At 36.1% G+C, this 14,708-nt stretch overlaps 1 protein-coding gene across 1 annotated transcript in view; it reads left to right on the top strand.

The window, feature by feature from the left end:
- Positions 1 to 14,708, top strand: part of TLL1 (tolloid like 1) — a 123,722-nt gene that overhangs the window by 78,193 nt on the left and 30,821 nt on the right. Inside the window, exons 9-12 of the mRNA XM_054295679.1 lie at positions 3,461 to 3,576; positions 8,140 to 8,242; positions 9,423 to 9,539; positions 10,471 to 10,616. Coding sequence (XP_054151654.1) covers positions 3,461 to 3,576; positions 8,140 to 8,242; positions 9,423 to 9,539; positions 10,471 to 10,616 — 482 coding nt within the window. The remainder of the gene's footprint in view (positions 1 to 3,460; positions 3,577 to 8,139; positions 8,243 to 9,422; positions 9,540 to 10,470; positions 10,617 to 14,708) is intronic.

Here is a 14,708-nt window from a genome sequence, read left to right as displayed (position 1 = left end):
TTGTTATGTGATGGAATAATAAGGGGAAAGAAAACAACTAAGTTGAAGTCCTTCCTCTGCCAATCCAATTTTGAATTTTGATTGTCTTGGTATTGGAGAATAAAACTTGAAGTTCAAGGTTGGATGTATTACAGTTTTCAGACAGTCTAATTGAATAATAAAATGTTTTTTCTTCTAGCTGCTAAAATTTCAATGCTGGTCTGCCTCTATAGTTTTATATAGAAATTGTATATAGAAAGAAACATTTATATGTTGCTTAATAGGAGCAGAAAAATAAGAAAGGAAAATTATGGAGAAAGATACTCATATGCCAAAAGAACAAAAAAAAAAAGTGCATAAAGTGGGACTGCGTAATGGAAAGTCTCAGACTGGTGGGAGAAATTTGTTTAGAGGAAGAGAAGGTGGATGGACGAAGTTCAGCAAATTTACAAATTGCCTGGGTTAGATTTGAAAAGAATGTTCACCATCAAAAGTCAGCCTTTGTTTACTGCATAAGGAGAATTAGGGTTTTTGGATTAAGACAGTTTCCTTATAACTATTATGAGGAATCAAGTCAATAGTAAGACCCTGAGTTGCAGTCAACTGATTTAAGTTTTTGATTTAACAAGAATATGATCAGCAGTAGATATTTTTAGGGCTCTATGGCAGCTTTCTATGCTATATATGTATAGTTGTACAGACTTGTGTCTAAGTGTTAAAAAACTTAAAGAAAAAGGGTAAAATCAAATTAGCCATAAATGATGCTATGCATTTGCTAGTGCTATGTGCAAAGGAATGAGACTTGGTTCCCTAAGTGTCCTGGGGGATCTGGGCTTCATCATTTGCAGATTTCACAGTAATCCTTGATGGGACTTGGCCATGTGTGCAGGCCAGCCCAGGGAGGTGTCACACTCAGGCAGTGTAATTAAACACTGCTGCAGAGTACACTGATGGGAATGGCTTTGTATAAGCACATAATCTACCTGCTGCCTACACCCAGTGCTAATCTTTACAAGGAGAAGCAAAAATAGTTTCCCTCTCCTAACCATGGAAAGTCTTATTAGATGTCTAACCTTCTCAAGCTGTAAAGAAGAGGAGAGTGGCTTTTATGACTAGAGTATGTGTGTGGGGAAAGCTAAAGTGGCATTTCTGCAAGTGGTCTAGCCTAGTAAAATTGATATAAGGCATGACATTTGAAAGGAGGGAAAAAGTATCACAGAAAACCTTGGGAAATGTTAATGATTAACAAAGGAATAAAAATGTACAAATGCTTTTTAAAGCATTGTAAAGCATTGCTATTTAAAGCATATAAGATTTAAGTTGTGATTGATATCTTCTGACTTGAAATATACTAAAATAAGTATGAAATGAGATTTAAATAAGTGGCCCTTACCACTCATTTTTCCTTCCACATTTCTCTCCCAAAGTGGATTTTGTTACTAGTGGATGATTATACAGTAAAAAAAAAAATTGTTATATTCTGTCTTATAAACCTAGTCGTGAATACTGCAGTTGCTACAGTCCAAATACAATCTCTGCATTCTCTAGTGATAGAACTTTAACCGTTCCCTGTTGCCTAGAAATGTGCTTTTCAACAAGAAATTCCCAAATATCACCCTGTCTACTGCAGTTTTGGAAGCCAGCCTAGAGCTCAAATCCCATAGAAAATTAATTCAACTATTGATTGGTATAAGCTGTTCCTGTTATAGCTCCCTTGAGTAATCAAGAATTTACAATTAAAAGATAAATATGGCAAAACACATGAAGCCCAAGTGTGTAGAAGGTAAATTTTCATATTAAATAGCTTTATCCTGTAGTTCCTGGGAAAAAAAGAGTTCCATGACTCCTCTTGCAACTTAAAAACCATTGTTTTAGGTCTGTACACATCTTCTGTATGTGGAGCATGGACTTAATGAAACCATGGATGAGAGGAAGAACAGAGGGCTCTAAAAGGGGTGAGAGGAGTACCTGGATTCTTGTGAATGTCTCATCTTTAGGCCCTACTGTCCTCCAACAATTTTACTGTTGGCTTTTTCTGAAGTGCTTTACTTATGCACTGTAAGCTCTGGCACAGTTCACCCCAGCTCTGGGGTAACCCAGTACAGGACTCTGCAACTTAAATGTCTTTGCATTCATTGTTGTGTTTAAAAGAAATTGACAGATTAGCCCAGGTTAATGACAGAATATAGCCTTTTCATTGAAGGGTCTTTGTGCAGAAATGTCACTTACTGCAGTTGCCTGCAGCCTTTTAAAGATAAAACTGCATTTTTTTAAATGAAGAGAGGAAAACATTTTATTTTTGTGTTTAATTCCTAAAGGACACAGTGATGGTAGCTTCAGCTGTTACACTTCTTGAGAGCCATGCCACTCTTTCCTTTCTCTTCTTATCATGATAATCATTTGAGTGTCAGAGAGCAAATGTAATGCCTTGAATATAATTTCCACCTGATATAACAGTGTAGTTGTCCAATCACATCTTAGGTGCATTTTAACAAAACAGCTTTATAGCTGCGTTGTCTGTCTTTGTCATAGGCAATCCTTTCCTTTGTCCTCTTTTATTTAAAGATTTTCCAGAACATTTATAATTCATCGATATTTTGATGACACTGTTGTTCACCTGCTGGCAATGGTAATTTGAAAGCACTGCAGATCTGATTACACTGTTAGTCATGAGATAATATCAAATTCATATCTTCTGTCACACCTGCAAAATCAGTGGGAGAAAAAATTTGATTAAGGTCAAAAAAGATGACTGACTAAGGTGCAACACCCTATCAAAGTCAGTTTTAATGTTGGAGAGGGGTAGTAACTGCCAATGTTAAATTTTACTGTGAAGATGATCTATTAGCCAGCATCTAGCAGCATGATTGACAGGTGAGAGAAGGGTGCTAAAAGCTTCAATAATAAAGAATATAAAAGTCCTTGGTATTTTAAGACCTTACATTTGCTTTGCTTTTATTACTACAAATCACCCTTGCTAAGAGACTTTGTGGAATATAGGACTTAGTTTTCTATACCAACATAAATAAGCAAGTTTAGGTCAGATCAGTTTTTCATGTGGGTAAAGGACTAAATTAAATGAAACCACTGAAAAAATTTCAGTGTGATGCAAATCATGTTGTGCTAGCATTTCTTTTAGTTCTTAAAGGCTGCCCTTTTTTTTAATTACCAAAAGAGTTCTATGTATAATATTGAAGGTGATTGACAGCAATGATATTTTTAAGGCTGCCATAATTTTGGTTATGTCAGCAGACAGCACACAAGTGAAATAGTTCATGGAACAAAAACATCCTGCAAAAAATGGAATGAATATCAAACTGGCTTAGAAAAAAAGCTTTTAATAAATTGTAAACTAACCAGTTTATTTTCCATTCTGCATCTGCAGTGAGTTAAATGAATTCTGAGTAGATATTGGAAAGATGCATTTTTCTCTGTTAGACACATTACATTTTATATTTTTACTGTAATTTGTTTCTTTCAGCCTGTGGAGAAACACTGCAGGAATCTACAGGCAACTTTTCTTCTCCTGGGTTTCCAAATGGTTATCCTTCCTACACACACTGCATATGGAGAATCTCTGTGACCCCAGGAGAGAAGGTATTTTAATGTTCCTTTAGCTAGACACAGATACTATTTTCAAAGTAAAATGTTGAATTTTTTAGCTTTTTGTTTAAGTTTAAAAGATGCATATTAATTGAAAATAATGGAGTGTCATAAAAATGGGACCGTAGGTTCTGTACTATTGACTTTACTTTGATCTGTGGCATTAGAATTCATCATCAATTCAATGGATGTGCCTGTGAAATAAAGACATGATTTCAATTTGCAGTATAGTTGCACCATGCACTCCCTTTAAAAGTGGCTTCTAGTTCAGTTTATGGTTCAATATAAAAGTAGAAGAGGTGATTCAGGCTCCTGAATGGTCCATTTCCAGCATGGGCAAGCTGACTGAGCTGTATGGGACTGATAGCTTGGGCTGTGACTAAGGAAGTTCTTAGTGTGTTCAATAAGATGCTTCTGAAATGGAACCATAATAACATGAGTAAAGAATGTGTCACTGTGGGTGTTCCCTGGAATTGGTTCTAGTGCATATAGTTTTAATTTCTGGGGATCAATTTTATGGGGAAAAGGGCGGGGGGGAAATGGGCTTGGTGAGAGCAGTTTGGAGAGAGAAGTGTGCCATGGTAGTGAAAGCAAAACCTGTCCTTCTTGTGTACACTTTCAAAATGTGCTACTAAATCTCATTTTAAATTATTAGCTCAAATATCAGGCTGCTTCAAAACAAATAAGGATAGAGGGAGTGATAAAAAGCTTCATCTGAGACAAAATATGCAGGAAAAGGATGTAAGTTTCCTCATGTGAAGCAGTAGCTAGTATCAAGCAGTCAAGTACTAAAGACTAAAATACAGAATCCAAAGACTGAAATATGGAATCTAACAGATTCAGTACTGGCAAGTTCAAATAGGAAGACCCAGCACTTTCCCCCAGATAGTTCAATAATTTGTCTCAGAAATCTCCCACTATGTATGAATTGGACATTCTTAGCTCCTGATTTTACTACTTTGTTCCGTGTTTCTTTCAGGTCAGGGTTCTGGTAGACACCAAGAATATGTACTCTTGTTGCTCTAATAGGTCCTGAGGAACTCTAAGGGCATTTGCTGCTGTGGGGAATGAAAGAAAAGTCATTTGGAGAGTGTTTGCCCTCCTTTGGGCAAGAGCCAGAGCCAGGAGGAAAACTAAGCACTATCTGCTGGGAGGGAAAGGGTGACTCAGCATGTTGTCAGGGAAAAAAATGAAGAGATGAATAAGAGAATGTTTGTGCAAAAGATGAAAATTACTCTAGATAGTAAATTTCTGTCCCCATTATTTGTGTTGCATTTTAGACATGATTGTGATAACAACAAAAATGGCTTCAGTTTTTTTCCACAGCTCCATTAAAAAAAAAAAAAGTGTGTTCATCTACAATTATTTGGTCTTGAAAAAAATTCTAATGTATGAGTCAATGTTGATGTTTAAGTATTTATAGCATAGGTCATCTTTGTGTAAGCCTGTCTATAGGCACTAATGTAATATGTCTTGAGTTTGTAACCACCACTGAAGCTGCATTATACTGGACAGAATATTAATGGGGGAAAGCCCTTGTGTTGAAGTCAGCAAAGTGAGAGGACTGGCTCCTTTCCCAATTCATTCCTTTACCTTTTACTTTTGAGACTTAAGATTACATGGTAAAATGTAGCTGTAAAAGTTGTACTCAATATATCTATACACAGAAAAGTCTTGGAGGGAGGATGGTGTTATTAATGCTGTATGCCCCCAGTCAGGGAGAATCCTGCCTTCTGGTGTGTAGAAATTTTATTGGCGTAGGGAGAGTTGCAACTGTGCCAGTGTTTTATTTGAATCTGCCTTTTGAATAGATTACTTTTCAGTTTTCCTTAATGTTTTACATGAAAGATGAAATAGGCCATAAAAATCCTTGATTGATATGGGTAAAAAAATGCCACCTACAAAAACCTTGGTTTGTGTACTGGTATTTGTTTTATATTTTGTGCTTTCTTATCTCAGGCAGTAGGAGGTATGATATATTCTCTTGGAAGCTGCAGTAGCACAATCCAATCTGCTGTGTAATCAATAATTCTTTAATTGTCCTGACAAATACCCATTGATTGCTTTTCCTGGGAAGCCTCTCAGCCATCCTGTCGCCTTGAACAAGCTCTGCCTTGTCTGTAGGTCTATTTAGTACTTTGCAGAATAGCAAATTGGAATTTTAAATATATTTAAGCTTGTTTGGTTCATGACCAGAAATCATGCTGCGACAGATTGGGGGTTCAGCCTATGTACAGCTAATGAATTCTGGTCAGTGTTAAGAAATTGCTGTATCATCAAATACCTTGCCATGCCAGAGTGAGAAAAGGCTGTGAAGGTTATTTCATGTAGTTTCAAAAGCAGGGGCCATTGAGGAGGCTTATTAAATTTTAACCATTTCCACTTAGATAGCAGCAGTTTGAGACATTGACATGATCACAGCTAAGTGAAACCATCCATTTCCCGCCCCTATCCTGGCAACTAAGGTTTGGAAAAAGGTGAATTTCCAAACAAAAACCAGAGAAGAAATCTGATGTTTCAGCTGTGTCATGGAAAAAAGGGAAACTTGTGGTTAGAGTGGTGAGAGACCTCCAGGCTCTAAGGAGCTGAAGCGGTAGAGGAGGTACAGGTTGTGGCTTCTGTGGCTTGCTTCCAGCAGAGCCAGCTGGGTTTGTGTCAGCAGCTGTCTGCATCTCATCAGGGCAGAGAAAAGGGGCTCCCTCTTGTGCACCCCTCTGACTGCATGGATGGGGAGGTAAAGTTGGCATGGCAGGGAAAGGACAAGACTGGTGAGGGCAGCAGGCTTTCCAAGCAGTGTGGCTAAATGCAAACAGAGATACCTCCTTACCTTTTGAGAAAAAAAGAAGGTAGGATTTTAGAGGGAATCTGAACTGCAAAGTGAATGATTTGAGGAGAACAAAAGTTCTGTATGTTGGTATGGTCTCTTTACTTGAAGGAGGAGTTGAAGGAGAAAAATTCTGCCAAGGACAGAGAATTTCGTGTGACTGAGAAAATGGTCTCTGCCATATTCTGGAGTAGATTCAAATAGAAATTGGAAATGTATTAAAAAACTGAAAAAGAATAAAGCATATGAATGTTTTTACTTTTAGCCATCTCTTCATATTTCTCATGGTAAATAGGTGGTTTTGGAATTCTGGCAATATTTGTGCATTTATTTATTCAGTACATCTTCCTGAAGGACTGCCCCTGCCCGAGTAGTAAAGGCAAAATGTCCTGTTTGTTAAGTATCTATGAAAGGGTGCATGAAACCGAGAACTTTGACATGGAACTAAACCATTTTATCTGACTGGGTTCATTTTTCCAGTTATGGCGTTAAAATTTTTACCTTGCATCTGGAATAATGGTAAATTCCTCTCCTTTCAACTGACACTCACAGCTGCTCCATGGGCTGCCATGGAGATGTATTTTTGCAGCATGAGGTACTTGCTCCTGTGCAGCAGTTTGTTTTTGTTTTATAATGGCAGGTTTCAATTGCAAATTTCTAGGATCAAAGCTAAGATAATACCAATTTTATGCTCAAATGTGAATGGAGAAGAATTTCAGTTAGAAATATTTATTTATGTACACTGAGGAACTGATTCTGAATCAGATGAATTTTTTTCCAAGTACACCTAAATCCAATTAAAAGGTATTAATTGGAAGTAATTTCAAAATACAGAATATGAATAACTTTTAATCTGCTTGTTTGGATTTATCCCTGTAATTGCAGGACATGATCCTAAGGCTATCCCAGTCAGTCAGGATTTGAACTGTAGCTATTGTGTCAATGTGTGATCAGGAAAAATCCTATTCCTATGTTGAAAGTGTAAGTTTATGGCAGTTTAGGATTAATATTTCTAAAAGAGGGATAATATAATTTAATATAAGGGTAGTCCATATAGTAAGTATTGAAAATATGCTTGTTTACAGATACTCTCAATAATACTTGGAGTCCAAGTTCAAAAGTTCCAGAAATGCGCAGATTTCAGATTTCTCTGTAAAAAGCTTTATTATACGTTCATTAAGAATCATTAAGGGACTGTACACTGTTTCTTAGTAGTGAAATTTCTTTCAGAATTATTGTCCAACATTGTCAACATTTATGTCTGAAAGTAAAATATTTTGTCAAAACAGTAGTAGGAGAAGCACAAACTAAAACAATTATTTAATTTTTTTTTTATTTGCAGCCGATTATAGTCAGTGCTGATTATAGTCAAAATGTAATGGAAGAGGAATTGGCAGTAGAATTATCAAGTAACATATTTAAAATTATATTACTCTAATATTTTACCCAATTAGAATTCTGAAATTTTTATTTCTCAGTGAAAAACTCCCTGTGTAGTAGTTTGTCTTGAATTTGTGCAAATATATAACATTAAATAAAATAAAGTTTTTATGTTCCCAGTAAACTTGTACTTAGTTAAAGGAATAATTGAGGAGAGGATAATTAAATGGTTGGAATGGTTGGAATTCCATTACAGGTGAGCACTCTGGCTTCAGTTCTTCAGAATGTTGTCGAGATTGTTTTTCTCTTATTTACCACACATGATTTATTTAGGCCTTCTCATCTGGTTGCAGATCGTTTTAAACTTTACCACCATGGACCTTTACAAGAGCAGTCTCTGTTGGTACGACTATATTGAAGTAAGAGATGGCTACTGGAGAAAATCCCCTCTGCTTGGTATGCAACTGTTAAACGCTGCACCGTCCACTGCCCCCCACTCACTGGGCTCAGTGGACCTGCTGTTGAACCCACAGCAAACTTCTTGGGTTTCAGGTGTCTAGAATGGATCTAAACTTGGGGATGGGAAAAAAACCCCTCTCAATGGCCTTCACTTCAAGCCTCAAGCCTTCCTTTCACTGCAGCTTGCTATTATTCAGCTGCAAGTGTGGAAAGATGGCAACTATAAAATCTGCAAGATTTTGCTTTGCTTATGGATATTGAATTATGAAGCTGCCTTTTTTTTTCCCCCCAGAGAAATAGGGAAGAAGTTTACAGACAAATCTATAGAGCATGTGATGGGAGATTCATAGGTCATGTGATGAGAACATGCATCTGCTGTAGAGCTGTTGTTACGAGCTCTGTGCCTGTACCTTTAAGATTTGGGGCAGATTGTTTCTCTTTGTTCCTTGTGTGTCCTTCCCTGCTCATGCAGAGAAGAGAAATGCAAAGCAATAATGAATTAAGTTTGAGTTGCAGTTGAAATGTAAAAGCTGCAGTCCTATTTTAATTCAGAAGGTTGGTGGGAAGATTTCACCTCCCATAATGCTGGTGCCCAGATACAGAGGACAGCTAACAGGAATGTCTACTTTCTTGGCCTTGAACAGAAAATAAAGAAACAGTTAAGATCAGACAGTAATTATCCTCTTCTCCTGTTCTCTATCAACTAGAAGAACAGAAATTTTACCTACCTAGGCAGACTTTAAGAGGGTAATGTAGAATAGGTCATTTAGATGTTACTTTTTAAAATCTCTCTGGCCCTTAGGCACAATCAGTTGAATTACTGTGACCTACATTTGTTCCATTTTTAAGATTAGTACTCACTTTCCCCTTCCAAAATGCCTTTGTTTGTATGTATATTAACAACCTCTAACAATATTTTTTTCATTAATTCCTCTAAGATTTTATGCTTAGACTTGTGAGCCTGACTGCAATAAAAAGTTCTGAAAGCTTTATAATAAAATTTTTGTGTGTTAGGTCCTGCTCTGCAGAAGCACATGTGCTTAACCATAGGCATATGAATAGTTCCACTGAGCTGGTTCTGCTACTTCTGCCTATAATGTTAAACACTTGTATAAATGTTTGCAGCATTTGGCTTCAGAGGCGGCAGAAAATGCAGTTACTGGTTGCATGTTTTTAGGCAGGTTTTGTGGTGACAAACTGCCAGAAGTGCTCACATCCACCGACAGCAGGATGTGGATTGAGTTCCGCAGCAGCAGCAACTGGGTTGGGAAGGGTTTTGCGGCAGTTTATGAAGGTAAGCCTCTTATAGATTAAAAATAATTTGGTTATGGAAGAATAATATTAACCAGATATCTTCTAAATTAACCATCCCCCACCAAAACTAACATATGAAATTAGTATTTTATCGCTAAGAGACAGTAGGTGCTAAATTACTAGACCAGGAATTTGAAACTCCTCCCATGATCAGATTTCAGCTGAGCTCTTTTTCAGGGAAGTCACTGATAATAATCATAAACGCTTTTTACTGGTCTTTAATTTACTAAATATGAATGCTCTTGGGCTTAGTGTTTGCAAAGATTTGTGTGTGTACTTTCTGTTTATCCTTCAGAAAAATCTGTCTTATATTTTCCATATACTCTGGAAATAGTTAACAAAGGCACCCATGCGCATTGGGTATATTAGCAAGTCAACATTTACCTGTTTAAAATAGAAGCTGTACTTTTCATGAAAATACTTTTTAAATTATATTAGCTGTTTCTTTGAACTGATTGCAAGGCTTGAAGTGATAAACTGTAGGTTAAAATGCATAGATCATTATAAAATATGAGATTTTGCTTTCATTTGTCTATTTCTAAAGGTTAGTAAATATCAATGAAGAATGTTTATTAAGTATATTTCAAGGGTGAACAAAAATTTAATTACGTTGACTCTTTAAATAGATTCTGTAAAATGTATAGATTCAGATTATCCATAATTACAAAATCATCCTCAACACTGTAGACATGTTTAGAGCTATTAGATATGCTAAATTATATTTGCTAACTAAAGTACATATAATGATTTAAATCAATTGTGTTTTCAATAATTTATCCTTGGTAGATTTAAGTGTTATCCAAAACCATTTTGTTACTAGTTTTGAAAATGGAAGCATATGATGTCACTTTGGGCATGGGGAAATTACAGAAAATGTAATTATTGACAGTAAAATGTTATGCCTTTATCAGCTATTTGTGGAGGTGAAATCCACAAAAATGAAGGCCAGATCCAGTCTCCCAATTATCCTGATGACTACAGACCAATGAAGGAATGTGTGTGGAAAATAACAGTGTCTGAAAACTACAATGTAGGATTAACCTTTCAAGCATTTGAGGTAAAGCCTTTTAACTAATCTCAGACAAGCACCTAATGGCTAAGTGTCAGTGAAATTTAAAGGAATATTTATTAAACTGTGAATGAATTTGAGTTCTCTATGAAAAGTTACCTCCATAATCTATGAAAGTTTCTCTTCCCCAGAAATTTTCAAAATTATGGGTTTTTTATGTTTTCTCTAATATTTTAATTAGAATGTTAAAATTACTGAAGATAGTCACATTTTACCAAGTACATCGTCTAGCTCAGCAAGGTTACTTCAATATTCTGTTAAATAACCAGGACTTTTTATTTTGCTAAATCTTATTGTCAAAAATGAATGTGTGACTGGAGAAAAAAACCACTGTGTTCTTTGGCCTCTGCTTTTGAAAAGGAAAAAACCCTAAAACTAGTATTCAGATCAAAAACTTATATTTAGTGAGGAAAGAAAAAAAGATGTGGTGAGTTGTCATACCTGTATGTCTTTAGTGTCCATCATGCTGTGTATAACATTGCTAAACTATGGTAAACCATTACATAAAAAAGAAAAAGTAATATTTCATGCCTGTTTTATTCCTATACAATACACTGGCTTCAACTTTGTAGATAAATTTAGGAGAATACTTTGAGTTAATTTGTTTTCTTTGAATATGCTTCAGTAGAAAGGGCATGAAGAACATTTTTTAAAAATCTAGACTTTTTGCCTTTATGTTGTACATAGATCTAAATACAGGTAGACTGAACAGAGCTGTAATTTCCAACCTGACACTTTAGTCTTGCAGGCAGACTTCAGGGTTATGGCACATTTTTGCAATGATTGGTAGAAAGATTTGAGACAATAAGGGATTAGGACTTTATCAGCAATTATGAATACAAAATATCAAAGTTTTATTATTATTGTAGATTATACTTAATTTTCCTTTTTTTTTTTTTTTTCAATCCTGAATTAATGTCAGTTCTAGTGCAGACAAGATCAGCTTCCCCTGATCTTCTGAGTCTGCATGATCTGGCTCAAGACTACTTACCATAGTATGTTAGTCTCTTTATTTAAGCCCTGTTGAAAATGAATGTTTTGAGTACCTTTTATATAATTTACTGACTAGATGTGGAGCTTTTCTAGCCTGCCATTGGTGCTCAGCATTTCTTAATGTGATGACAAGGGAAATGGCCCTATTCATCTGCAAGAGAGACTTGCTGCAATGTTTGGTCTGGATGCAGTTGATCAGCAATGGCCTGCACGTGCTTGAACTGACCTCAGTTCAATGTCATCGCTGGGAGAATCAAACATCTCTCCCTATCTTTCAGGACCTTTTTCTAATCACCAAGTTAGGGACTATTTACAAGTGTGAGGATGGCATGCTTTTGCCTCACCATACAGGAAATAACCAGAAGTAAAGGACCAGCAAACAGCAGAACATTTTAGTAGACAAGATTAGAGCCTTAGGAAGAAGTGTCCAGTATTTCCTCCAGACTGTTTAGTATTCTGGCGCTCTATAGAGGTGAGACAAGTGGATTAACACCTCATAAGAAGGAGGAGGAAATTGAGCAGAAATATAGTCAGGGGACAGTCTCAAATTGGGGCTTATACTTAGCGTGTTTTGAAAAGAAAAGAGAATTCCAACAGTAGGGACTTGAAATGCTTTCCAGAGAGAGTCTGAGCTGTAATTCCAGAGTGGCAAGATGACCTTGAGCACCAAATGAGGCACCCCAGGCAGGCACAAGACTGTTATATCGGTCTTTGTGGCACCTCTTACTGGCTCATCCACTGGGCTCCCTGCTGAGGATGGGAGTTGCTTTGGGAGCTGCTCTGGTGTGCCTGGACATTCAATACTGATTTCCATTTCTGCTCCCAGCTCTTGGAGGTAGATGTTCTGGTTTTTGGTACTGAGTCCCACTCTGGACTGAATCCTTGGTGCACTGCCCAGTAAGACAAAAAGTTGCTTAAAAATCACTGTTCTTGGTGCCAGCTGAGATAGAAAAAAGTAAATGTCAGGCCAGAGAGTTATTGCAGTGTGTTTGTGAGAAAATTACTTCTCTGTGTTCTGAAAGGTACAGTTAAGTAAGGGGAATTCTCATTATCCCTATGTAATACTAGGAAAAAAAGCCCTGTATAAATAACCTTCATTCTGAAATGAAAGCACTAGGGAAACTGAGAATTTTAAGCTGTATCAATGAGTCATCTTGTTTTGCCTGCTATGGGCAACACATTTTCCACTGAGTGCAGGATTACACTTTCTTATTTGGCTGCTATAATTTCCACTGTCTGTGTGAGAGAAGAGATGTTGGGACTGGGAACTCCATATTTTTCATTGTGACAGTCACCTTTATAATATTGTTCTTTGAAAGTTAGCAGGGTTTTTTTGTTAGTTTGTTTACTTTTGTATTTAAGAACCTTTTTTGACATGCAGTCTCACCAGCTAAAAAAATTCAGAGGGTTTGTAGAGCAGATTCATATTAATCTTCCTCATTTGAGTGACCTTGTTAAACTCTGTGCAGATAGCTTATAGCAGATAATTTAAATTATTTTTACATAAATCAGGGAATAAAATTTCTCTGATCTACTGATTTCACTAGGCATATATTCCACCTTCTATGATGGAAGTAGGCAGATATGTTTACCTGTATTGCAGTTTGACTTTATGAACAAAAAATTAACAATGACAAAAAATAATGTAAAGATTTTTACTGCAATAGAATTGCTCCTAGATTTGCCCTTCATATCCTTTTTCTCTTTTTTTTTGGGTTCAGTTTTAGGGGATTTTTTTGTTTATTTTAATTTTATTTTTTATCATTTTTCCTGTTGGAGGAGTGCTAGAAGACAAAGATACTCTGGATGTGTATTTGTTTGGGTTTTTTGGTTTGGTTGGTTTGTTGTTGTTTTTCTAAACCTGAAACTACCTATGAGACATTTTTTTGAGATGAGATGTAGAGAATGTCTCTGGCTTACCATTTCTCTGGGAAGCTTTATAGTTTTCCTGCTCTTCTGTGCCTGCTTTAGTAATTTTTCTGACATTTTCTCAACTTAGTTCTCTGATGCCATTCAAATTCTACGTTTCTTCCAAGGCCTTCAGGAGCTGAGATTATCTTTCAGTTTCCTATAGGAAATGCATTTTTCTGTAAAAAATTTTAGATATTATTTCTCTTTTAAAATTTGCTAATATTCTGTGTATTTCTTCTCATCAACATGTACTATCATGTGAATATCTTATGAAATTTTAGTGCTTCAGTAAACAAGCTTTATGGGATCAGTCCAGTTACAGCCAAACTCACCAGGGGCGCTTTCATTAATTGGGAGAGATTTTCCTCGAGGAACAAATAGGAAGTAGGAAAAATAAGAAAATTAGGAAATATAGGAGGAAGCAGGAGGAATAAGAGACTATTGCAAGTGCAATAGACCTTTGTATGGCAGTGTTCCCAGATGAGAGTACCACATAATCTTAAAATTTGAGGTACAGGAAAAAAACCCCACATTTTAGAATTTCTTTCATCGATTACCAAGTACCAGTTTTTTCTCAAAACCACAATAATTATCTGTTAGGTTATATATAGGTGTAACACTTCAATCCCTTCATATTGATAATGCTGGCATCACTTGCACTAGTAGTAAACTAAATATAAGTGAATATGGTAGAACAGCCACCTTTCAAATGGGTTTTTTTGAAACTCAGTCTTTTTTTTGAAACTTTGCAAGTTGGTTGATTCTTATAGTCTTAGCAAGTTAGAAACTTACTCCTATACAAAATGTATTTTCAGCTGTTCTCTTCTGCCCAAAATAAAGTGATCCTTAGAAAAGAAATTACTAATTCACCTCAATGGAAATTTGGCACATGTAACTCAGAGCCGCACTGGGCTGGTGAATAATCATAATTTCCATATTGCCCATAAAAAATGGAAACATGGGAAAAAACCGGATGTTAATTAAATGTCCTAAGTACTGAAATGACCACAGATATGTGGGGAAAATGCAAAATTCCTTCATTGATATTAGTGAGCTTTGGACCAGCTCACTTCTCGATTTTTACAGAGATAACAAGGCAGACTTTATTTCAAATTGGAATATGATGTCATGAATTTATTATTTAGGTTAATGAAAATTTGGAATTGGTATTGTCAA

The sequence above is a fragment of the Melozone crissalis genome, unplaced genomic scaffold (genome assembly GCF_028551555.1).
Source record: "Melozone crissalis strain CALT ecotype California unplaced genomic scaffold, PUWL_Pcris_2 ptg000006l_1, whole genome shotgun sequence".
Taxonomy (NCBI): domain Eukaryota; kingdom Metazoa; phylum Chordata; class Aves; order Passeriformes; family Passerellidae; genus Melozone; species Melozone crissalis.
The sequence above is the reverse complement of the archived record's forward strand: the minus strand, read 5'-3'. Positions and strand labels throughout refer to the sequence as shown.